The sequence below is a fragment of the Tinamus guttatus genome, unplaced genomic scaffold, assembly GCF_059628265.1.
Source record: "Tinamus guttatus ecotype Peru unplaced genomic scaffold, ASM5962826v1 Tinamus_guttatus_pri_ptg000241l, whole genome shotgun sequence".
NCBI classification, from domain to species: domain Eukaryota; kingdom Metazoa; phylum Chordata; class Aves; order Tinamiformes; family Tinamidae; genus Tinamus; species Tinamus guttatus.
In genome coordinates this window covers 1,196,420-1,222,388 of record NW_028288775.1, presented here as the reverse complement: position 1 = coordinate 1,222,388, position 25,969 = coordinate 1,196,420, and the positions used below count along the sequence as shown (strand labels likewise).

At 45.3% G+C, this 25,969-nt stretch overlaps 1 protein-coding gene across 1 annotated transcript in view; it reads left to right on the top strand.

The window, feature by feature from the left end:
- The first annotated feature begins 7,252 nt into the window (after window positions 1–7,252).
- ISM1 (isthmin 1) overlaps window positions 7,253–25,969 on the top strand; it is a 38,616-nt gene continuing 19,899 nt past the window's right edge. Inside the window, exon 1 of the mRNA XM_088525993.1 lies at window positions 7,253–7,381. Within this exon, the coding sequence (XP_088382119.1) occupies window positions 7,253–7,381 (129 nt within the window). The remainder of the gene's footprint in view (window positions 7,382–25,969) is intronic.

The window sequence follows — 25,969 nt, the reverse complement described above, 5'->3', positions numbered from 1 at the left end:
AGAAAAGAGGATATCCATCACTAATATTATTTAGCTCCTAAAGCACTGGCTCTAACCTGAGGTGGGAAACGTCTGTGTAAATTCTACGTTCTAATATTCCAGGCATTATAACGTGCAGGTTTCAGAAAGCATCTTTTTTGTTGTTGTTTCTGATGTGGTGTGACTTTGACTTGACCGAACACTACACAAAGATATTAAGAAATCCTGTCAGGCAGAGGCATTGGTTTAGTAAAAACAACAAAAACAGAAGCCCTGAAGAGCCATATAAGGCAGCATCCAGAGCAGCAAGGCCATAGCAGACACACGTGCTGCTCTGCACCGTGCCAGGTGATGCCACCAGCACCAGCCCTGCCCAGCAGCTCCTGCAGGACACAGGAGGACTCTCGTCACCTGAAGCCATCAAGAGATGAGCTATATCTTTGCCGTTTTCTGTGTGAATCAAAGACTTGCTGCAGTGGAGGCAGCACTCCAGGAGGAATTCAGCACTTCATCCCACCTTTGCTGAAGTGGCTGTGAAATCCGGCTCCTGCTGTAAGGCCTGTGCACTCAGCTGGCTTTCTAATTTGGTTTTTCTTCATTAAAAGTTCTTAACCGTTGTCATTGTCACCGTTAGACACAAAAACAGCCTTGAAAAAAAAAAAAAAAAAACAGTTGCAGAGCAGTGATGTGATACTTTCCTGCAGGAAGAAAAGGGGAGGAAACTACAGATCTGGAAGGTGCGAATTGCTCTATTTAGTGCTATTGTTTAAAAAATATATATATATAAACTGCTAATCTGCTACATTGACTGAACACTTTAGGCAGAAACATGATCTAATAAAGGGCAAAAACTCGAGAAGTGGCCAATGAACCCAAACTTCTACAGGGATTTAAGCCATTTCCACCGGTCAGCTAGATCCGAGCTGATGCAACACCCAAATGCCCAGGCCTGCTGCTTTCTCCTGGTCATGCCTTGGGCCACACCTCGGACACGGCTGTCTCCAGCAGCACCAGTGCAGCTCCCCATGGGATCAACCAAGGTGACTCCATGAGGCATCTGAGCCTTTATGCCATCTGCAGAACTGAACTGACCCGGGCACTTCTGCAGCGACATAGCTGTGTTTGCAGGAAGGGGGCTTGCTGGTTTCACTAGATTTCTCTAAAGATTAAAAAAAAAAAAAAAAAAAAAAAAAAAAAACCTCTTATGAAAGTCGGTGGAATTTAGTTTTTTGGGCACTTTGGAAAAACATTGCCCAGTGCACTTGTCCCCACACTTCCATACTGCCGCATCTTGGCAAATGCTCTGGCACAGTTGCACATCATCAGTACAAAAATGTGCAGCTTACTGACAAGTGAAAATGTGAGGGAGTGTAAAAATAAACAGAATTCATTATTTAAAAAAAAAAAGGTAAATAGCAGGAGAGAAACTGGATTACACTGTTTTCTTCATTTTCATATTCTATAATTCAGGTTATTCATTAGAGACTTCCACTTTTGCTTCAAGTTTTAATAAACTGGCTGCTGAGTTTCCAGTCTGCCACACAAGGCACTGCAGAAATCAGAAATCTTGACCCAGCTATTAGGCCCAGCTGGTGGCAAAATATGCAGACGGGAAGGAAAGCACTAGTCCAGGAGAAGCAGGCAAATGGAGACCTCTAAGCTAATCAGTTCTTTTAAAAAGATGGTGGTTGCTATTCAAGCTGTAATTTATTGAGATAAAGGAACCATGCATCACAGAAAGACTTAGGTTGCCTGCAGGGGAAGGTTGTTCTTTTTCTTTCTTTTTTTTTTTTTTCCTCTCTCTCTCTTTTTTTTTTTTTTTAAGAAGACCCTTGTGTGTGCATTTGCAGCTTATAGTAAGAGGTTCCAGCTAGGAGCTAATCAGCCATTCTGTCTCCTATCTGCTGATCTGCTGGCTTTGGGGGATGGGGACTGTGGGCAAACAGGCATTAAATTCCATCGGCAGGAGTCAGGAAGGTATTCCTTGATAAGCAACATCCAAGATGATGAGCCGTAAAGCAAAGTGTCTGTGAGGAAGCAGTGGAAGAAGCAGGGAAAGCTTTAGCCATCTGTCTCAACCGGGTCTTGCTCAATGCTCACCAGAGCAGAGGTCACCACCAACAATAATAACCCTCAAGAAGCCAGACGTATGCTTTCCATTCACCAATAATCTACAAAGCGTCTTAGGGTGAAATCCTGGCTCCTCTGAAGTCAACGGGAGCTTTGCCAATGACTTCAGTGGAGCCAGGTTTTCATCCCAGATAATTTTAAAGCAACCCCCAGGCTTAAAGATAAAACAATAGCATCCTGAGAGCAGGCGCAGGGGAGGAGCGCGCCGAGGAGGGCAGACAGTGCTCCTGCAGCTATGCTCAGCTGGAAAACTATTGGTCTTGCACGCAGACAGAGTGTCATGGGCCTGGAGGAGTATCTGGATGGAGAATAAAGGGGGAAACTGGACAAACAGGTAAACACCACCACCCTTTAATCTTTGGGACAACCGGGACTCAGCTGAGCCTTGGTGTTCTCTGACAGACAAGGCAGTGGCTCCCGTGCAAGTACATCTACTGCTCCCACCTCTACCTCCTCCTCACGGCAGAGATAAAGCGTATGAGCAGCATCTTACACATCACTATATTATGTTGCATTTCTCTTCACCCTCTCCAGCGGTTCCCACATCGCTGCTGGGTGCCGCTGGGCAGCTCGTTTCCGTCACAGGGATTTTTCACACTTGTTTACTCTGGATTTCAGTCAATGGGACCACCCAAACCCCAAGTGGTGCTTGGTTTCAGCTAGGTAACGCTTTGTGTCTTAGGAATGGCACTCGTAACCCCAAGCGTAGGTGCCTGTATGGTGATATGGTGTGTTTAGTAGTGCATAGGGTAGTCAAATGAGTAGCTGAGATGTAAATACCAGAGAGCAGGACATGCCGGCAGGGACACTGCAAATCTTGGCTCTCCCTCTCTCTGGTCCTGAGCGCTCTCTTGCCCAGCCAAGAACCATCACGAGAAATGGTTTCTTGGGCTAGGGCTAAACACGGACAGCCTGGTGTCAAAGGGATGGTGGTGCCTCTCACCAGCAGCTCTGTGACTGGAGCTCCCACCAGGACCCTGCTGAAGTGCCCCCGTCATGAGGAGGCTGAACCACCACAGGAAGAAGACCTGAGCACATTGGCAAGGCTGTGGCAGAGACAGCTGCTTCTCCTTTTGAAGCTGAGGAAGATCCACTGGTCTTGAGAGACAGGCAGGACATCAGACGTCCAATGTGCGATGATTTATTTAGCAGCTTAATAAATCATTGCACATCAGCAGAGCTACACTATGTGACCAGGAATCTGCACTTGTTCTACAGCAAGAGATGCAGAGAAATGTGCTAAGTTGAACCCTTTCTAACAGGGCTTGGGCTCAATGTGTTATTGTGGCGCTAGTGAAGCACCAGGAGTGTGCACAGGAGGCTTGTCCAGGCCCTAGCAGACATGTCACAACCTGTTACGCACTATCTGTGTCTACTTTTATCTCTGGAGGAAGAGAAATGGAAGGTAAGAGCTGTTTCTTTCCACCCTCCAAGCTGAGGGTGGAGGGAAGAGGTGTAAGTGTAAACCTTAATAGAGAAGGTGCTGTCAAAGAAACACCTCACTTACCCCACCAGCAACAGTCTGACTGACTTGCTGATTGACCTCCTGGCTAGGTGCCCTTAACCACATCCTGGGAGCAGCATCCCATTCAGGCCGAGGATGAATCTCCTCCCCGCAGCACCCGCGTTGCATTACCTACACACTAGGCTGCAGTTGCTGGAGCGAGTGTTCACCCAGCCAGGAAAAGGGAGCTTTTTGCTTTGCTGTCAGGTCCATCACAGCCCTACAGGCTGTGACTCAGTTGCCTGGATTAATCACTAACCACATGCTCATCGAACAGTGTTTGCGAGTTGAAGCGCCCGCCCATGGCACGCACATACGCTCGCTCGCTCGCAGCGCGGTTCCCTCCAACTTGGCCCCACGGGCAGCCCCAGCATCCATGGGTGCTGCTTTTGTGTTTACTTGTTCAGGGGGATGAGGCCTCGGGCTCTCGCTGCCCTCCACTTACCAGCAATGCTGTGTGTGACCACTGCTGTGTCACTAACTGTCTTTGCACAACAGCTTAATGCATAAAACTTAATGTCCCATGAGGAAATGCACACCAGTACAGGCCCATCTCATCTGGATTAAAGATGTCTTTTGGTTCACAGTCTTTCATAAGACAAGGGAGAACTTACATTGCCCAGAGCTCAGCAGCAGATCCATGTGTGTGTTTTCCACCATGCTGTCACTTGGACTGTTTCGCATTACGAGCCTTCAGTCTCTCTCTGGGCATTGATTTGTAGCATTAAGCTCTAAAATACAGAGCTCATATGCCAAGTTTCCAGTTTTCAACAGCCAGGATCCACTGTCAGGCACTAGATTGGTTCAGATTTTGGGGAACCTGGGGGACAGTTTTCTGCTCTTTCATCACCCATCACCTGGACTCTTAACTAACTCCCTCTTCTTGGAAATATGGTCCCTGCTTCACAACTCAACTGCGTTTGCTAGTAGCAGCCTGAGTGCCATCATCTTGCCTTACGTAGCATGGTCAGTCCCCGCTCGGCTGAGTGGCTGCCTCGGTGTCCTGAGGCCAACAGCGACGAGACACTTGGTATCCCTGTGACTTAGCGCACGTGTGATAAGGTGGTTTTGTAGGGAGGAGTATCAGGTATAAATTATCAAGCAATTTCCTTAGACTGAGTGTGGGTATAGTTAGCTATAAGCCTCAAGACAGTCAAGCGAGAGTCCTTATCCTGTCTGATGGTCTGTGCAGATTGTCTAAGGCAGTGCTAATACAGAACAGGTTTGGGGATTAAAAAACATTAAATTTGAAGGTTTGGAGGGTTGTGACTTTTGGTCACATCCTTCATGATATTCCAGTATGATTATCTTAAGTGTATTTCCATTTGATGTTGAGCAGTTTACAATGGTTACCACTGAAAGCAAGAAACACCTCCCTGGAAGGATGTGGGGGGCTCTGACTCACTCAGGGCTCTGCCCAGGAGAGGCACCAAGACCCACACGGGAGATTCTGCAAGTCCTGACCTGCTGGAGAGGGACCTGCAAGTCCTTCCCCTGCTCTGAGAGGGAAAAGGCTGGGGCACTCTGAGGGCAAGTGAGAGCACCACATTCTTAGTGCAGCTGCCCGACAAGACTGCAAGTCTGGCACGCTGGCCGCAGAGCCAATGCGCCCAAATTACACTTGTATGAGTACTCCGTGTCTGCATGGTGACTCTGCCCTGTGCTGGCACAGCGCTCCTCGCTTGCTCGGCTGAAATGAATGTGAGTACAGAAAGCGAGGTCTGACCCCTAAGTCACAGAAACTCTTTTGAGAACATCAGTGTCAGACCGCAAACGCTTGGAGTAGGGAGCAGTTTCTTCCATTACAGCACCATGTTGTATCTGGCCATCCTGAGGAGAATCCAGTCCCTCAGCTGGCATCAATCCTCCCTTTCACACACTTGCCAAGACATTGGTAGCTTATATTGCTGTTCTTACAGGTAACTCTGAACTGGGGGAGAACAATGACAGAGATTCCCAAACTCCTGCTTTTTTTTTTCATAACTTTATGTTTTGAGTTTATTTTACTTTATTTGAGCTCCGTTACTTCTCGTTATATTGAGACAGATCTTTAACACTCAAGAGGTTTGACTCCATCACACTGGATGCAATTATACTGAGCTATAGCAGGTGATAATGTAACTCTTATTTTCATAGATCTTCTACTTTTAAACTCAGAGGTCTTCCATGCAAGACACATTTTTTCTTTCCAGCATAGTTATATATCAGCAAGGAAAGGCAAGGGGAAAAGAAAGGGAAAAGTGTGAAAACCTTTGGGGCCTGGATTCTCCCTTGCCTTGTACCCTGCTGAGGAGATGCAAACTTGCAGAAGGGGGACGTGACACTTCGGTATGACTGGGTTCTCGCTGGGGCACGGTGGAAATGCTCAGAGGGGCTGGGATGCAGAGTGCAGGTTCCTTTGCAAGGGGGCAGGAGCTGGGGTGCCCGCTGCTGCGTGAGAGTCCCAGCGCTCACGCGGGGACAAGCAGCACAGCCAGGAGGGCAGCCGGGCTGCGGGGGGAGCGACACTAGGTTGCGGCAGGAGCTGCGGAGAGGGAGAAAGCAAAAGGGGGGGAGCAAAAAGGGTGGTGGGGGGGAGGACAGCAAGGGAGGGAGGCAGGGCAGTATAAAAGCATCCGACACACACCTCTGCCGACAGAGAGCGAGGGGGCGAGAAAGTTGGTCTGGAAGCAGCAGCAGCAGGCGAGGCAGCCGCTTGCAATCACGCACGCACGGTGGCAGGAGAGAGTGCGGCGCTGGCCCTGCCAGCCCTAGGGCCGCTGGCGGAGAGGGCGAGAGGAGAGATGCAGCCAGGTACCCCGCTCGGAGGCAGCGCTGCCTGCTGAAGCCCTCGCAGTGCCCGCCAGTCCGGAGGCAGCGCCCCGCAGCCGCGGGAGCTCGCAGCGAGGAGGAGGAGGAGGAGGAAGAGCGAGCCGCTCGTCGCCCCCAGCCCCCGCGGCCACCCCGGGGAGGGCAGAGGAGGGGAGCGGAGCGGCGGGCCGGCCCGGCCGCTGCGGGGGGCGGGCGAGGGGCCCGCGGCCGGGGCGAGCGGGTGCGGGGCCACGGCCGCCCCCTCGCACGGAGGGAGGCGATAGCCCCGAGCCCTCCCCTCGCCTCGGAGCGTCCCGGCTCCCGCGCCATGTGAGAGCGTCCGCGGCCCCCCGCGCCGCTCCTTCGCGCCCTCCTCCCTCCCGCGCTCCCGGCTCCCGCCGGCCTCGCAGCGTCCTCCCCGTGGGCAGCCGCGCGGCTCGGCCCCGCTGCCCGCTCCGACGGCGCCCGCTGCCCGCGGGGCTGCCCGCAGCGACGCCGCCGCCCAGCCCCGCCGCGGCTACCTGCCGCCCCCCGCCGCAGCCGCGCAGCGCCGCCGCCTTGGCCGCCGCCGCGGCGTCCCGCCCCGACGTGGCTCCGCCGTGGTGCGGCGGCCCCCGCTGCTGCCGCTGCTGCTGCTGCTGCTGCCGCCGCGGCTGCCCCGCGCCCGCCGAGAGCGGCGCCGGCCCCGCCGCGCGTCCTGCGGCCACCGCCGGCGCCGCCGGGGCCGGGGCTGGGGCTGCTGCGCCGGCGGGCGCGGCGGCCCCGGCGGCGGCCGCGGCTCCTCCTCCGCCTCCGCCTCCTGCGCGGCCGCCGCCGCTGCGGGGCCCTAAAGCCGCCCGGCTCAAGAGGATGGTGCGGCTGGCGGCCGAGCTGCTGCTGCTGCTCGGGCTGCTGCTGCTCACCTTGCACATCACCGTGCTGCGCGGCGGCGGCGAGCCCCACGGCGCCCAGGGCACCGGCAACCTCAGCCAGCGGCAGGTGAGTGCCGCGCGCGCCGCCCCCAACGGCCGCCGACGGTCCCCGACGGTCCCCAACGGCCCCCAACGGCCGCGCGCCCCCTGCGGGTGGCCCGGCTCATAGGGGCGCTGTGGGCGCCTGCGTCCCGGCCTGGCCTCGCGCTGTCCCCACGGCCTCGTGAGGTGTCAGGTGCCCCACGGAGCGGCTGCTGCTTGGCCGTGGCCAGGTGGGGAGCCAAACATGCGGCTGTGCTCGGGGGAGGATGCTGGATAGCGAGTCCCGAGGAACTGCCAAACGCGGCATCCTCGAGGCCTGTGGTCATGAGGGACAGGGCTGGTGACCCGGACAGTCTAGTCCTCTGGTGCTGTGAAACTGCCAGCGAATTGGATCGGTCGGGGGGTAAGGAGCTTTTGGACTTTGTCCCCTTATTTTTTGTTTCAGATTTTTTTTTTTCTGTTTGTTTTCGTGTTTTGTTTTTCACTATCATTGGTTGCCATTCATTCAAAATGGCTTGAGTCTCACGATAAAAGTTGCATCATCACAATCCAGAGATAGTACATCCCTGGTGCATCCCTAGTCTGCCTCAGATGTTGCGATCTACATTTTGGTTCATACGCAGGCGCTGAAGTTAAACAATCACCAAATCATGCAAAGAATGTTAGAAAATATGTAATGCATTATCAGCTCAAATTTAGATAAGCCCCTTTCTTATCATCTCCATTAAAAAAAAAAAAAAAGTTGCCCACAAAGCATCTTTTTGAAAAGGAAAGCACAAGTAAGGGAAGGAGAGGGCAGGCTGTAGTGGTCAGTATTTGCTTGGGCTCTCCAGTTGGTGGTCAGTGTTTGTCTGAGGGTCTCTAGTTGACAGTCAGTGTTAGCATGGGGTCTCCAGTTGGTGGTCAGTAAACACTGAGGGTCAGTAAACACTGAGGGTTTGAGGGTCTCTAGTTGACAGTCAGTGTTAGCATGGGGTCTCCAGTTGGTGGTCAGTGTGTCCTTGGGGTCTCTGGTTGACAGTCAGTGTTCTCATGGGGTCTGCAGTGGTGGTCGGTGTTCTCAAGGGGTCTCTGATGATGGTCAGTGTTTGCTTGGGGTCTCCAGCTGGTGGTCTACAGAGTGAAACCACCACTCTGCAAGGGGGGAGGCTAAACCTGGCAATTCATCAGCTAGCTCTCGAGCCGAGATCAGGCCCCTTCACCCGCAAACCTCCTCCTGAACATGGTGGGAGATCTGGCTCAGCTGTCTGCTTTCAGTAAGGCCCCAAGGTTCGGCCTTTCTTTTGGGCTCCAGTTTTATCACTGGTTTGACATTCCTGGCCATTTTTTTAATATCTCCAAGATTTCTGGTAATAATGTTTTATAAATGATGCTGTCTTTTCTCCTGGGCAGTTGAACTGCCTTTTAAAATGATGTTCCTTGGAAAAGTAAATTTGGAGAGGTTTTTTTATGAGGTGTTTGCTATCATTAGAATAACCCTGAATTTGCGTTTTCTTGACAGGCTTGTAACATAATGAGGGAAACATCTGGGCAAGTGGGAGCTCTGGGTGACACGGCTTCCCTAAGGAGCTCTTTTTGGAGCCCTGTTGTTAGATTAGGGTGAAAGAAGAGGGAAAGCATCTTCAGATTTTTTTTTCTAGAGTATTATTGTCACAGCTGACTATCTCATGAAAAGCTATTGCTTGTTGACTTAAAGTTTTTTTTTTCTTTTCTGTTATTTTTACCGATAACTTAAAAATCTGTGCCTTTAAGCATCATGATAGCTTTAGCAGTTCATATTTTTCATCATGTTTTGCCATTTGTGGAACTGAAATTTTTATATACTTCCCAACTGAATTGATTCTGCAGTTAGGTATTTGAGAGAGCGTGTCTGTGCAAGACATTAGGAGAGGAAAGTGCAGTGATTAGAGCAATCAGTGAAACAGATGGAAGTCTGTCAGCCTTTTGGGTGGGTCTTTTATTGGGGGGGTGGGGGATTATAACTTTCATGAATTCAGTTGTTGGCTGGAAAACACTATAACCTGCTTCAAAAAATTAACATTGACCTACATGCATCAGTTCACAGTGTCATGATGTGTAGCTCAATGAAAAGTTTGCACTGGTATTGTTATATTTTTGGATTGATTTTCTGCGGGGGGCTGTCCTATGGCTCATCCCAGGTGGAAAGTGTAACTGTCCAAACCCACATGTGTTGGTGTCTACGCGCAGGAAGATATCAAGTTGTTATTGCTGACACTGAAAATAACATATTGTTGACAAAATCCACAGGGAGTACAGTGAAAGTCTGCATCACATATACCATTGGTTAGCTTGTCACCCTGTCCTGCCCGAAGGGCTAGGGAAGGGCAGGGGCTCCAACCCGCGTTGTGTGGCTCTACCACATTTCCCTTTCTTGCTGTGTTTTTGTTCTCTCTTCCGCCTTTGGAGTCTTGTTGGACCTATGGAAATAAAAGATTCTAGGAAGTGGGTAGAGAAGCATTTCATGTGGTGAAATGCGTTGCACGCAATGTGGCAAATCCAAAGCAGAGCATTTTTTTTTTTTGAAGTTACTTTTTGCAAATGTATTTTGACAGCGCAAATTTGTTTAAAAACATGCTACTGTCAAAGTAAAGATGTTTGTGTTTATTTCTGCCTGATATCAAATGCAGCATATAATGACCTACACTGCCCATTTGCATGGATAAAATGGTCAAAAGTTGGTCCTGTGCATCTGAATGGAAATTTGGAAACATTAATGCCAGTTCCAAGAAACATCCTTAACAATTTTTATGTAAAATTGATCTAGAAAGAATCAGTTATAATCTTCAAATATTGTTGGAATTTTGAACAGTGTAAAATAAAGGTACTTGTAAGCATTTACAGTGTCATTCATAAACTGCAGGAAGAGCTTCTCCTTCCATCCCTTGGTCTTTCAAATGATGAGAGGATTTTAAAAGACAGTTTTGTTTGATTTTTTTTTTCTCCTCTCAATTTGTGCTACCTTCTGCAGTTAATTAGGCTGGTAGATTAAGACATCCAGATAAGCTTCCACATTAAACAGCTTCCTTCTCCCTGCCTCTAATCCTTGCTTTGGGTGCCCTTCTCCGTGCTGCACGTGCCTGCAGCACACAGACATCTGCATCACCGTGCTCCTGCAGCTGCCCGTGGTGCTCCCAGGAGAGCAGCAGTGAGGGGAAAACCCTGATGTACCGTGGGGCCCAAGTGCTGACCGAGATGCAGACACAGGCTCCGTCCCTTCACTGCTGCGCAGAAAGACTCCGCTCTCTTGTACTTCAAGTCTGCTGTTAAAACTGGTTTTATGGCAAACTAGCACAAAATGGTAAATGCAGGTTAGAGTTGCAAAATTTTGAGCAGTTTTGAGTTATGAAAGGGAATCCATCTTTTTTTTCTCGATCTGATTTAATCTCCTTCCAGCCTCCCCACCACAAAAGTGAAGCTGTGTGAGAGTTTGTGTAAGTAGACTTGTGCTTTTACCTGTTTGTTAGGTATAACATAATTTGCATGCATAAAGTATTGTAGGGTATATTTATGAAATAAAGAATCCCTTCTGAATAAAGGCAAGAGAAGCTAGATTAAGAGATGGAAAATAGCTGCTTGGATATATTTTATCATTTAATGTAGCTCTTAAAATGCAGGGAAGGTCGTAATACTATGAATTTTGAAAGATGTTTATGATGCTCTAAAATCTCCTATGCTTTAATTCTGTCAGAAAATATATCACTAAAAGTTTATTCCCATCACTTCTAATTTTTCCACAGCAGGCCTTACACACCAAGAAAAACAGTGTTCCCATACCAAGAAAAATGATGTTGTAAAATGCAGTAACAGAGCCACCAACAATATATGCCCTAGCCTATGAAGTCAGATTCTCCACTGTGCTGCTCGTAGCAGAATTACATTCGCATGAAAGTCAGTGGTTGTACATAAAACTGGAGCCATATAAAAGCATGTTATTTGAAAAGAAGTACAATGCTGTAAACAGCTTTTTGCTTTTAATTGTGCTCCTGTCCTCCTCCCGGAAGCAATTGCAGTGTGTCAAAAAGATTCTCTGAGCCCTAGGAGAAGAAAAACATTGTGCTGCGTATGGACGGTGGCACAAGAATCGCTCTTCCAGTGGCGTGAGGAGTGTTTTATAGGGCTGAGCACCTAGTTTTCTCCGAAGATCTACAGCACAAGAGGAGGAGGAGCTGGGAAGGGTGGTGTGCTGTCTGGGAAGGGGTGGTGTGCTGTCTCGTGTTGCTGCGATGTGTTTTGGAGTTTTTGCGCTCTCCCACTGCCCCTGGTACTGCTTTGCAACAACAATTGCCATTCAGACACAGCGGTGCACTACAGCTTTCTGGCTTCCTCGGTCCAGGTTGGACTCAAGCTGTTTATTTTGAGAAAGATTTAGACTGAGCTTTTTAAAGCTTATTGGAGCTCTGGAGCTTTAGGTTTGGTTAGTTCTAACTATCATCTAAATCATCTTTGAAAAATTGTTTATTCAATATTTTGCATTTGAGTTTTCCAAGCAGTCTGTAGCCTATATAAGATGCTGGTGAGCAGATGTACATTATATATTTAATGCTAGCACTAAATCTGCTTTATACATAGTACAAATAACTTTCTGAGCAGGTGGCTTGTGAGTGAGGCAGACTGATATTTTGAAAACCAAAATCTCCCTCAGTGAAGTTGTTACTCATCTGACGAAGTTTTGGTTTGTGTTTTCTGACAGTTACAGTAAAACCTGTCTGCTCTCAGCAGGCTTTGCTGTATCGCTTCGTTTTGCCAAAGCTCACCCATAGCATGAGCATATGTTCTTCCCGTTATGCACTAAACCTCACCAATGACCGACACCATGTGCAGTTCATTCCCTCATCTCCCAAAGGAGAGAATCATGTGTGCTCTTTAGTGGTTTTGCTGGCGGGCTGCGGCTTGTTCAGGGATCGAGGAGGGACGAAGGGTGATTAGCTCTGTGTGTACGGCTGCTGTGTGCGTGGAAGCAGCGGATGGAGCAGGAAGCAAGGGCGGAGGAACAGGTCTTCTGTGCAGAGCGTTTGCGGTTGTCCGTGGCCCCTTCGGAGGGCTTGGTCCGCCTTCCAAACCTGACTCCAGCAAAACTTCATCAATTATTAATTACGTTTCTCTTCATATCTAGCACTTCATTTCTTGGCAAACGAAAACACGCCTGGTGTAAAACAGCTACCACATCTTCAGAGTAAGGGTGTGTAAGATGTGGCAAACATTTTTAGCATCTAAGACTACTGCAGTCATTTAGAAGAGGAACCCAATGATATGATACTCAGCAGAGGCTGCAAGGAGCAAAGTTAGATAAGTAGGCGTGTAACTTCCAACATTAGGTTTGGTCAAGATTTTTCAACAAGACCTGTATTTTGCTGGACTTCTCTCCAGCTCTGTGGTTAAAAGTTGCTCTACTGCTCTTCTGCAGTCATCGGCAGTACATACCTGCCACTAAATCACTGGATGCATCTCCATTTTTGTCTCTGCAGGTATAGCTCAGAACAGTGCTTTCCCAGTGCTTTATAGAGAAGGATTATTCAAGTACTTTATTTCTGTTATGAGAAACAGGTAGGATAATTTTCCAGTCAGTTCTTTTCTGTGTCCTGAGGCTCCTTGTGCCCGGGCAGACAGGGTTAAAGGGAAACCTGCTCCCTAGGGTTCTGAGTCCTGCCAATACAGTTGGGTCACTGACTGACAGTAGTGAAATGAGTCACAGGTTCAAGTCCGACTCCTAGGGAGTCCAGAGCATTCTCATCCTTGGTGATAGCAACAGTAGAAAGGCAAGATGTGGCTACACAGAGATCCTAAAAGGGATTGGATTGGTATCTCTCATGATGTTTTCCATAGTTTGGATAATCTGTGCAATTTCTTCTGTTCTTCTGTTTTGTAGCTTTTGTTCACCCTGTAGGCAGTAGCTTATTCTACACATAAAAATCACAGCTAGTTTTCACAGCTATTACAGCAGTACAGCATACTACTGCCACCGCTCTGCTATCTGCCGCCAGAATCCTTCCTTCACTCCCCCTGCTTAGGTTGTCTGCCCTTTTCGCTCACATTTTCTTGCTCTGTTTTTCCTTCCACCAGCTGTCCATAAAACAGGAGGTCTAGGGTTGATGCTTCATTGTCAGAGTTTATGACCCCAGCAATTCCCACATCATTTTCCTGTAGGGAACTGGTCACGGTGCACTCCCTTGTGGTTTTCCCGTGCCTGTCACAACCTGCTAATAGATAACTCAGCCATAGCAGTTCTACCTGCAACATACCACACTTTTCAACACCTTGCTCTGCTTTGGAGTTCTTTAGCTGGGGAGAAATCTGTTCAGTCGATCCAAGCTATATTAAATGTAAAATGAGAACAGTGTTTCGAACTCAACAGTTATTCTTTTGTCTCTTCTCACATCTGCTGCGTCTGTACCAAAATCATGGAAACCTTATTTAGAGAAAACAAGAAGCAATGATGGAATTATTCTTTGGGTGAAAACGCCCAGTGTGTTATGTCGTAGCAGGAAGGGTGCAGATTTCACCCTTTTGAATGGGACAGCAGCTGTCTGTGATAGAGACCCTGCTGTAGACTTTTCTCACGCAGCAATCAAGAGACCGCCTGGTCCAGGCTGTGCTGCGTGTCCTTGTCATTCACCAAGTTGAGCAGACGTGCCGGGGCACAGATCGTGCCCTGGAAGCTGCCTCTTCCTTGGGAAGAGCAGCGACCTGAGGCAGATCCAGCCATGGACCCTTTTCTTTCCCTGAACATGGCAGAGACTGCACACAGGAAACCCTTTTGGTTCAGTAAGGAAGAGGTTCCTGGCACAGGGCCTGTCCCGCTTGCATCTGCCTTGCAAAGCCAGCTTTAGCACAGTGACTGTAGCTTTCCCTTCATTCACTTACTGAATCTTAGTCCTCTTAATGCTCAGGGAAACCTCCTCACTAGGGATCATGATCCTGAATCCTCTCTGCAAGGAGCAAAGGACTTAAAAATCATAACGTGCTCTAGGAGAGCTGAATATTCTTGGTGGAGAGGATACACTTCTTGAGAAGATGCTCTTGGAGAAGGCCCATTCCAGGAAGGTCATAGACTCTTATGCACTCACCATGCATGAAACAGTAATGCTGACAGTGATACAGACAATGCTATCTTTGCCTGCCCCGCTAATACTTAAATGTCCTTCTCATGCTTAAAAAGCTTTCTAAAATAGCACATAACAGAAATAGACAAGATTTCTGAAAATCCAGTTACCAGTATGTGTTTCGGTGGAGAGGAAAGAATGATTTGAGCATCAGTTGCTTTTTTTTTTTTTTTTTTTTTTAATGTTCAGCTTTGAGGATATTAGTACTTGACAGTTTTTCATTTTTTCTTCATTGTGTAAAGTACAAGTAATGCAAGGAATGGTAGAAAATTATCTTACCAGACTTTTACATTTGCATTCTTCTGAATCATCTTTAAAAATAAAAAAACTCCTGAAATGCTCAAATATACTTGCAGAAAATGTAGTTGTTTTGTTACACAAATATAAACTAAAAAATCAAGGCAAGTGATTCTTTCTTTGTGCTTATATCCTGGAAGGAGGGTGATAAACAAGCATTTGGCAGCTCCAGGATTAATTGTCAGAGCTGCGTGCTCTGAGCTCTTTTGTAAGTTGTACCACTGTGTTTCTTGTGATCTAATGCCCACTTGTACCTCATTTGTTCTGTTAAAGGTGTCGAATAGTGCTCGTTTTGCCGTTCTGTTAAATCCATATACAGTTATCTGTTTTACTTAATGCTCTCATTACCCAAAAGTTTTGAGTCGACTGCACTTTATTCTCCTCAAAAGCTGACTTTTTTAAAGCATTACTTCCAACGGAAGCAGACCTAGGTCACTCATGAATTTTGTTTTTGGTTTTACTTTTTAAATCACAACTCAAATTCTTTGAGGCTGAGTCCCTTTTTTTTGTGTGTGGATGTTCCTTGTGAGCAGTGTATAGCATAGATGGTCTCCAGGTTTGAAGAGAATCTGGAAGTGCTGTCGCAAAATGAGTAATAACGTGATAACCTAGAGCAGAAGAGTAAATGAGCTGCAAAAGGAATTGTTAAATGGCACAGTGAGCACTGTCGCAGTTCAGCACTGATGTGTCTCAAGGAGACTGATTTTAAAAGTTGTGAACACAGAAAATGCCAGGCAAAAAGTCAAGAGTTCAAAGAATATAAATGAATAAGGTTTCCAGGAAATAGAGTTGTGAGCTCATTGATCAGTCGTGTACCTATTAGTAAGAGCAAAACATTTCCACACTGGTATTTCCGTGAATTTTAGACTCAAAATGCCAGAGAAAAAATAGAGAAGAGATAATTGTGAGAAGTATTAGAAAAGAAAATAAAAAAGGGGAAAGAAAAGAAAAGAAAAGAAAAGAAAAGAAAAGAAAAGAAAAGAAAAGAAAAGAAAAGAAAGGAAAAGAATGTAAAAAGTATTATTGTGATGCTTTGCCACAGTGGTTGGTTTTGTGGCAGTATGATGCTTGGTTAGAAAAGTTGGTGTGGACTGTATTAGTAAGCAAGCAGTTCCTTTTTCCTTTTGGCCTTGTTTCTCTGTGCTTGGCGAAATTATAGTCATGGGTCATATTTTTGCATTCTTCTCTTGGTTTTAGCAGCCAGCAGGATGAAGAGAGGTTTGGAGTTGTTCACCCCTAAGATCTTGCAGCATAATGGCCATTTGGGTCCGTTTAATCTTACAGTTTCTTATAAGAAGAGAGGGTAACATCAGAGAGAATCTCTCTCACCACTCCATCAAGTGAATTCATGCTGAAAGACAGCAGCAGTTCACACATGCCTTGGCCTGTATTTCTACATGCCAGTCCTGCATTATCAGTGTGTTTAGATTCACCTTGCTCCATTGACCGTCATGAAGCAAGAAGAGTCAATGCCTCGTGTCAGTGGCAAATGTAGCCAAAGCTCCTCTTGGAGTTAAATCTTTCACAGCTTAGCTTTTCTATCAAATTCATATGCACGTCACACATAATCTGGACTTCCGTCTATGAAGAAAACCTGGGCTTTTGAGTGTGACTTTCTTCTGATTGCATGAACGTGCTTCCATCCAGTGCTTCATTAGCTTCATACAGTCACTGAAAGATCTTGGACTGCTTTGTTCTGCAGTAGCTCTTCTTCCTAGGAAAGATTAAAAAACTTTTAATTTTACTCTTTGTCTGCATGTCCATTGATATCAGTATTTGTGACAATGCAGTTGTGAGTACAGTATAGGTATCTATATAAACGACTTAAAGAATTTGTCCCATCTTTTTCCACCACTCTTCACAGCACCACTCTGAAAAAATGTAGTTGTCCTTTTCTGAATAGCAGTGACTGAGTTAGTGTTGTCCATGTACAAAATTGAACTTCCAGAAAGTTTTCTTCAGACCTCTTGCCTTTACATACCTCTTTTTAAGAGGCAATTGGGTGTTCGGGTATTGAATCCTGTCACTGAACCACCTTTTCTTGTATATACCCAGGAAATCTTGAGTGGGGCATGTCAGGTCCTTGCACAAAAAGGTCTGTGGTTTTGGCTGTGATGGAAAAAGGAGATGCCTGACACTGGACCATCCTGTAGCAGAAACAGCAGTGTAGACAACATTGTGATAACCCAGCTATTTCTGTGCTGCAAAAAGTAGTGGCACAGCTTTATTATCTTTCTGACCTCAGTCATGTCTCATCAACAGCAAATTCTGCCATGAGGAAATGAAAATCACTGCCCTGGAACCGGTTGCCTCAGATTAACGCTAGTGTAGCAAAGCATAAACTTGCTTAATTTTATCTGTCTTTTATACATCAGCGTGGGATTATAAAATCAGTATGATCTTGATCTAGATGCAGTGTTAGTAATCAGATATGTACTAATGTCTGTTTGTACAAGTTATCCACAGAAATAAAATGCGTTAATAATTTAAATAGTTTAAAACAAAACCCTCTGATTACATCGGAACATAACCTATTAAAAATAATAATACCTAGTCTGGATGCTGTATCACCACAATGTAGTCATCTTATGGTTTTTATTTGAGTTGATTATATACCTTTTAATTTCAGAGCAAGAAACTATTTTGCAGCTATTTAGCAACACCACAGCAATAAAACTACCCTAATCTTTAGTTTAGTTCTATGTTCAGCATAATTCTCATCTGAAAGTGTCTCTTGAGATTAGCTCAGTAGTAAGAACGGAGTTTTTGAAGATGCGGTGTAGATACTGGCATTTTGTGCAGCTGATTTTAAGATTCGCTGGACTGAAGAAGCCTGTAAAGGTTCACTGCACAGAGCAAGCTATAACAAAGCAGTTAATGATTCCTGTGACATGAATGTGCCATTTCAGTTTATTTGAATGACACTGGCACTCAGTCTTAAATATATCACTTTTTATTAGTTTTCTTGAAACCAACCCGATATTAGGCATGGGTATGCATCTTAGCTAAACTATAACCTCGCCAGTCCATGTCTTTGGCACTGCAGAATGCACTAAGTTTTTTCAAAACACGTAACCACAGTGATATTTTTATAAAGGAATGTTCACCTCATGGGATTTTTAAGGTGTTCTATTTTTTTTTCCCCAAGTTACAGCTTCAGTTTATTGTACATGATGTCCAATAAAAAAGATATATGTCTGTGATTGGACTTTGAAAAAGGGCCATGGTGCCTATTCCATTTAAAGGGAATGAAGTCAAGCAGTAAATTTGCTGGTCGCCCTTTTCATATTGACTGTATCTCAGCCAGCAGTTGGTCTTTGATGTTGTAACAATAGAGCAAAGGCAGAGGAGGAGGAGGATTAGGACCTCCATAATATAAAAACAAGTCCGCATTCATCATGATTTTTATAGAGCACAGTCCATGTCTATTGAAGATTTGTAGTATAGACTCAATGGTCTGCAGAAGAGAGTAGCAATCTTAACATTTGCAGGTGGTTTACAATGCATCCGTCATTACTTCTACCATCTCTTCTTAATTCAGAGTTTGTTTAGCCTTTCAATATTTAACCTTTTCTTTCTTTTTATCCTTTCCTATGGTAGGAAAACAGATGTTTGTCAGGACAGAGCTCCAGAGCTCATTTTCCATTGCAGGGGCTGACTGTTGTGTATGAAACGCTTGCTGCAGCTGGCTGATAGAATATTTATTTCTCACTTGTGCTTTAGAGTCCAAGCTTTTATTGGAAAAGGATAGAGGGGTTGATAAGTATATGTCTAACATTTGTGAAAATATATTTCAAATGGTGGCCACACTGCCTCTGCCTTCAGGCATACTGAAACAGTAGCTCTAGCAGTTTGTATTTACCCCAGTAGAGTCCTGGAACTTTTGATATATATTTAAATGGCAGCAATTCTACCTCCTGCTCTGGAAATACACAAGGAAAGAGTCGATCATACATGTAACATAGAAAATGTGGAAGGCAGAGCAAATGGAGCACCCCAATGACAGCAATGATGGCAGCAGCAGCGAGCCCTGTGCAGGTGGATCCCTATTAGAAGCCTGAAGGCAGCTCTTAGGAGAGCATCTGGGGATGCACCGGGTGAAATTGCTTTACTGTACCCAATTCCAGGGGCTGTTGCTTAAGGCTTGGTCCTGAAGTGTCCTGACAGGACAGAACACCTGGAAGCTCTTCCCACCTCACTCGGAAGACACCTGTCCCAACAAAAGAGAGGGGGAAGAAAAGATGCCAATCTATAATGCATTTGACAGTTTAGGACTTGATTTAGGGCTGGATCTTGTGCCTTCTGGGTATTCAGATTAGACCCAAGCATCCAAACCAATGGACAAGTCACTGCTTGCCAGGTGAGCTGCTGTAGCACTTTAGATGCTTTATCCCATCTACATCCCATTACAAATTCCAGGTGATTTTGTATTTGTCAGAAGCCGCTGGTGCCTCTGAGTGAACAAATTCCGCCCAGGGCAGCCGGGCTGCTACCTGAGCACTCACCAACGTGCTGGTAGACACAAGACTCACAGCTTTTCTGTGGGAAATCTGTTTTTTTATTCAAAATCTACCATGATGACCATTAAAAAGGTAACATCTGGTGCAGAAAATGCACAAATGCTATCACTGTGCTCTGCTGAACGTCTCCCCCAGACGGCAGATACGGCAGTGTCTTGGCTGTCTCTGCTTTTGCCCATATGCCAGCTGATGAAAGAAAAATACATGAAGCTCAGCTGGTATCAGGTGGGAGTTCTGGCTAGTCAGAGGCATCACCTCAAAGTGTTTAAAAGACTTTGCCCTTGAGGGATCAATAGCTCAGAAAAAGCTGCTGAAAACCTTTGGTGGCAGTGAACTTGATTCTCTCTCCTCTTTGATCTGATATTCATGGCTTTTTGAGTAATATAAATCAGGCCCGCTTTTCTCACCTTCCCATCTCTCCTTTTTCTGTCCTCCCCCTAAGAGCACTCTTTCTTCGTGGTGTAGGGAATATAGCTGTGGCAGTATTAACATCAAAATAAAATGAGGTAATTGTTTGCGTAACATTAGAGTAAGGACCAATTTAATATTACCTCTGTTACCTCACAGGGTTTTGTTTTTTGTTTCTGTTTGGTTTTTTTTCCTTCTTCTTCCCACCATTAAACAGCAGAAGAATTTGAAGCAGAAGCTGTGTATTTGTGCACACATGGCAATAAGCAGGGAAGCACAGATGTATATACCAATTCCCCAATACTCACTGCTGCCATTGGTAAAAACAGCTACCATTATATTGCAATGAGGTTATAAACCTCCCAGGACAGATTTTGCAGGTTACTTACAAGAGCCATATGAGGAGAGAAGATGTGTATTTATCTCCTTAGTGCAGTGAAGTAGCTGGAAGCGAGTTGTGTGCCGCAGCCTACGAGGACGGACTCTTCCAACCTGCCCTGCAGCGCGTGCACCGCGCTCCGCGCTCGCTCTGTATCCAGAAGCAATTGTCCCTCCATGCAGCCTTGCCTATCGTCCAGGGTTGCATATCTGGCCTTCAGACTGCTTCTCTAACGAAGAAGGTGAGCATAGCTCAAGCTGTTTATCTTTCCTCTTCTACCTTGCTGCTGTATGTGCCTGCTGGGCTAATGGAAAGATGAATTTGGCCTCCTCCATGCAGTTTATTGTCAGTGGCGTCTGGGTGGCTTCAGGCATATGGCAAGATTATAACAAGTTTGAAAAATAAAACCATTTATCCTAAAAATAACTTAGAACTAACTAGTGAGCATGGGGTGGAGGGCAGACAGAAATGAAGATATTTTCTTTTCACGTTAAGTGTCAGATTCTAAAGCATCTGCCAGGCTCAATGCGTGTATGGTATTCATTTCCTGTCTGCAGTCTATTGGAATGCCCCCCGAGTCGTTTGAAATTGAAAATCGAGTCATGCTTCTTTAATCAGCTCTAGGAAATATCCACCCTCCCTTACTGCTCTAAGAAAACTTATATATACCTCCATAGAATTTATAACGTAAAAAAGCCCAAATATATCTCTGGGGAAAATCCTTTCGCCCGCCACTCTTCAACAGAGAAGGGTCTTCACGCTGTCCTGTTGCGGCATGCTGTGTACCTGCTCCGTTCCTTTTCTTCTCTGTAGGGAAGGAGACCATTCTCTTGGCTATCTGCTTCCCCCAGTTTCTTCCCCTTGCCCTGTCAAAGAAGCAGGTCAGGTAAATGTAGCGAGAGGGCACAGTGTCTTCTGAGCATGTCTTGATACAGAAATAAGGTAGGTAGTTCCTGCACTGAGTATACAGATACTAATGACTTCCCTCTGCTCATGTATCAGTATCCCAGGTTTTCCAAATGGAGAGCCTAAACCTGTGCTTTCTGGCTTGGTGCTTTGCTCCAGGAGCCGAGGTGGGTGATCCCGAGCCAGCCTCTCAGATCTTGGCTGCTGTTTTCCATAAATTTTAGGGTGTAGAAACAACCCCTTCTAGTGAATGCTGTGAGCTGTATGTTTGATGTGGTGCATCAATACTGAATATAAACAAACACTGCCTTTCCCTTTTGCCCAGTAACTCCATCAAAATACAAACTGGGGAAGGAAGCAAACAGAGGGTCAAGTAAATTGTGGTGATTCAAGAGTGTGTGTGTTTTGAGCATCAAGACTCCAGTGACTTGTCTTTTTTCAGGCACAGAAGTAGTATTGCCAGAAGCACAGGAAACATCATGTTTTTGGAATATAACACTTGTCTGCTTTCTTGCTTTCCCGTTATTAGCTTTTGCTTATGTGATGAAGTCATCATGTAACTTTTGGTCCACAGGGACTAAACACTTTCTAGTCTCTAAAAACATCTGCCAGCTAACACAGCCAGAGTCAGAGACACTTTTGAAAGCACAGGGTGGATATTCAGTGGCATATGAGAGGGAGACACAGAGGCTGGGAATAGCAATTTCTTGGAAACAAACAGTTGAAGGCTACTTTGAAAATTGAAAATGTTTCAAATAAGGTTACTCTTTTGGCTAGGGAGAGATGAAAACTTCATTTATTAAAGTTGTTTCACCTAGTGAAATCTTAGCTGTAGTGATTTAGTGGAATAAACTTGCAAGAGGATGTAGTTTAAAACCCATGAAAATAATTTCAGATACATCCTTTTTCATTCGCACTGACTTTGTGTGTGCTGGCCTGCAAAGCCTGACCAAAAAGTTGTGTACAAAAATTATTAATACTTGATTTCTTCTGCTCTTGTGGTTTTGATTGTGGCTTAAGGGAGATTTTTGCATTCTGTTGCAATTTACCTGTAAGTTGTAATGCAGATTTCAAAAGGTGGATGAGACTAGACTCTTTCAATCAAACTTAGCATTGTTATAAATGGATTCTGTTTAGACCTGAATTATGGTACAGACATTGCACAAACTTGAAGCACTTGCCTGAGCAGTGATACAGAATTTATTATTTGAGGAGAAAGGAAAGGTTCATATTCACTTCAGGGCATACTGAATTCGATACCTGAATAGCTCAGGATGGAGCAATGGGGTCTGATTCTTTCTTTCTCTGGTATAAATTGACTCTACTGGCACTCTCATAAAATCCATGTAAAGAAGGTAGCATACTCAAAGTTTATGAAGAGCTGGTTTTACACAAGTATTTAAGAAAACCTAAAAGCATCGGTACTTCCAAAAAATTTGCATTTTGGCATCACAAGTAATAGGATGGAAACTGTTGGCTGACTTTTCAGTTGTGTATTTGCCCATTCAGCTGCTAAATCAGTGAGTCCTGTATGGAGAGCTCTTGCCAGGCAGTGATTAGAGGGAAGATCTCCAGAGTCATGAAGAACAACTAAGGTTTTACGGCCAGCCTGGGCAACTGGAAGTGTCTGTTAAGTACAAGTAAAACTTGGCATTGGTCTTCTGTTAGGGCCATACACAGCTTGAGTTCTGTGTGCTTGGCCATCTCATGGATGGCCAAGTATCTGCTGAAGAACAAAGTACCAGTGTGTGCTGTACTAGAAAATTTGCCATAGGGTCTTTTTTTTTTTCCTTCCCCTGCAGACACTGAGCTTTGGTCATCACCAAGTCTATTTTATTATCAAAGCGTTATAGAAATTGGCAGTTCACCCTGAAGCTAACCCATACTGTTTGTATGAAAGCATGGAATATAAGCAACAGCAGAGTATTGGAAATAGCTGTGCTCTGAAATGTGTGCCCAGAATATGTGGCAAAAAGTTGCCAGATCTGAATTCGATGTCATTAGTCTTCTCTTTGAGCTCCGGGGAAAAAATACTGTCTACAGGAGCAGTTCAGATCTGGACCCTTCATTTACTAATGTGGCCAAAGAGACAGGGAGCTTGATGAGGGAAGCTTCCAGCTGGAGGCTGAACGAAGGACGGTTCAAAGCTCAATGTCTGTCTGTGCCGTTGCCCTCAGTAAGGCAAGATTGGCAGTAGGGCTGCTCCAGCTTTCAGGAAATCTGAGCTCAGGTGGTTTAGCAAGGCAACCGCCTTCTCTGTCCTAGTCCTAGGTCGTGTCCTAATGGTGACCACGTGCCTTGAAACCATGCCCTGGACCTTAGATGTGAAGGGGCCTGAATACTTCTGTCTAGGATTTTCGCAGGCGTAGCATAAGTCTTGACTACATGCTTTGCTCTCAATATTTTCTGTGTAACTGTAAGGACTAGAAATGTTTAGTGTAAAGAAAATGAAAAATTAAAAAGCGGCAGTTCTAAGATAAATCTGCCCAAGTTCTTTGAGATTCTGCCTTTGCTGCATGCAGCTCCTGAGAAAAATTTCAACATATGCCTGAGAAACAGCTGTGCTAGGCCCATCTCAACACCTCACTACCTCTTACGCTGTCACTGGTGCCCAGCATAGTTCTGCTAACCTATCTACAGATGTCTGCTCCAGCAGTGACTGCAGGTCGTCTCTGAATTTCTGTTGTTCCAATGACAACAGCATTTGCAACTCCATCCATTTGTTGTCGAAACAAAATCCCTTGGAGCACTGTACAGCCTGTAAAGTTAACGTATCTTAGCACAGGACATATTAACATGTTTTTTAGTGGAATGACTGGGTTTCAGTTTTTGTATAGTCAAACATGCAGAAACACTGCAAGTTAAAAAAAAAATCATTTTTACCACTGTTGCAATAAAAGCACTACAAAATTCCCCCCACTAAAGGCACTCCCTTTTTATTTTTAGGTACAGCTATCAGTGATTCATCTCCTTTTGCTACATTGATATATGCTACATTGATATGTTAAAGACAAGCACACTAAAAAAAAAAAAAAAAAAAAGAAAGAAAAAGTTTCTTGATCTCCAAGTGCTTGACCTGACCTGGGCTTACTTGCATAGATGGGAAGCATCAGTGACTCACAGGAGCTGGCTTGAAGCTCTGGGGCTCACTACCTTTGCATGCTTGCAGTTAGTCACACAGGAAGCAAAGCATCCCAAACCTAAATATGAACCCAAGTCACTTGCCTGTTATATAACACTCATGAGTCATGACAAAGCAAAGAACAGCACATGGGTCTTCTGACCACCTGCACTGTATGTGGCATCAATCATAAAATACTTCTTTCTCTACCTATCTCTGGTAATGCTTTTCAGGAGTTAACCTCACTGTTCTCACACCTCTTCCTGCTAGGTCCTGTGCTGCTTACACTTAAAATATACAAAAAGTAAATATTAAAATCAGGAATGAGATCACCCTGGTTCATTACAGATCTTGAATCTGCCAAGGTGAAAGCCTGGTGTGGTATCCTGGTGCATTGCTCAGCCTCCCCAGCTGGGCTAATTTTAAAATGATCATTTAGCACTAACCTGGAAACATACGACAACCTTCAAAATCAAAACAATCTGTTTAGGCAGGTGGGAAATGAAACCAGTCCTAATGGCTATAATGATTTTCTGTGAAGGCCCCAGGCCTCATTTTGTCTCTGATAGCAATATAATCTTTTATAGCGTCTGTGAAGTTTCCTAATAAATAAATGTTCCTTTTGCTGGTGGTTGAAGATGCTGTACAGGTGCATCATGAAAGTGCATTGACAGACTGTCAGGTTTCAATTCAAGACCTCTTGTCAAGATCATTTTACAAGATATTTCAAAGGAGTATACAAGAAATAAAAAAGCAATGTAGCGCTAGCAGGGATTTGGTAATAGATTCCCTTGCTGTCTGGGAGCTGTTAGGGATATATGTTGCATCATTGTTCCCAAATTCTTTCAACTCCACAACTAGCAGTGCTTGCAAAAGTGGCTTTAGTTGGGCAAGTGAGGCAGGAATGAAGGGTGAAGGACAGAGAAAGAGCAGCTCTTCCAAAATATTTTCCTTAAATCCAGTCTTTCCTTGATCCGTCTCTGTCTTGATTATTTTTCTAGAACTGGAGTTGGGATTAAAGTAAGGACAGGAGGAGAAAGATTCGTTCCTCACCTGCTAAAATTGCAGAGAACCTCCCTTTTTCCGTGATTTGGTATTTCTAGAAGTTCCCAATTTGTTTAACTTCTCTAGGGGAAAGAGAAGCACTGCACTTCCCTGCAGCTAATGTCTTCTGGTAGGGGAATAAACAAAATAAGGTGGCCATGGGGACATCACTGAAAAGTTAAACCGCAGTAGCAGGTAGTCAATTTTTTATGTAGGTAGGGTTGTCTCTTAGACAGTGCCCTAACCCCTGTTACAGTTCAGGTCGCACCTGGGTTACCAACATTTAAACTTATCCTTACAAACCCCTGTGAATTACTCTTCCTCTGTGTTTTATAGATGATACACACAGACATTGATATGTGGGATTTTAAACTGGATCTGAATGACTTAGTCAAGTCTCACAGCAGTCAGTGTCGGAGACAGGACGCTGACGCTCTGGGTCCTTTCTTGCTCTGCGCAGACCAGCACTCCACCCTGTATAGTTTCTGCCATGAAGGAGATGGTACATTTTAGCACCATGTTACCCTTTCTAATATATATTTTACTATGCTCCCCCTTTGCTTCCTTCTCACAGAGCCTAAACCAGAAATTATTAATGGTGGTCAGAAACGGAGTATTGACTTGTTTTCTGTGATGAATGTGGCAAGGTATATGTTGTTCTGTAATACAAACAAATGTCTTAATATGGCAGTTTCTCACTATAGCGTTTATTTCATTGCCTGTCTGACAGCTGTGAGTAATGTGTTCCTACCCTTATATACTTATATACTCCTACCCAGATTCAGAAATCTTAAGCTCTTTTCATAATAGGAACGTC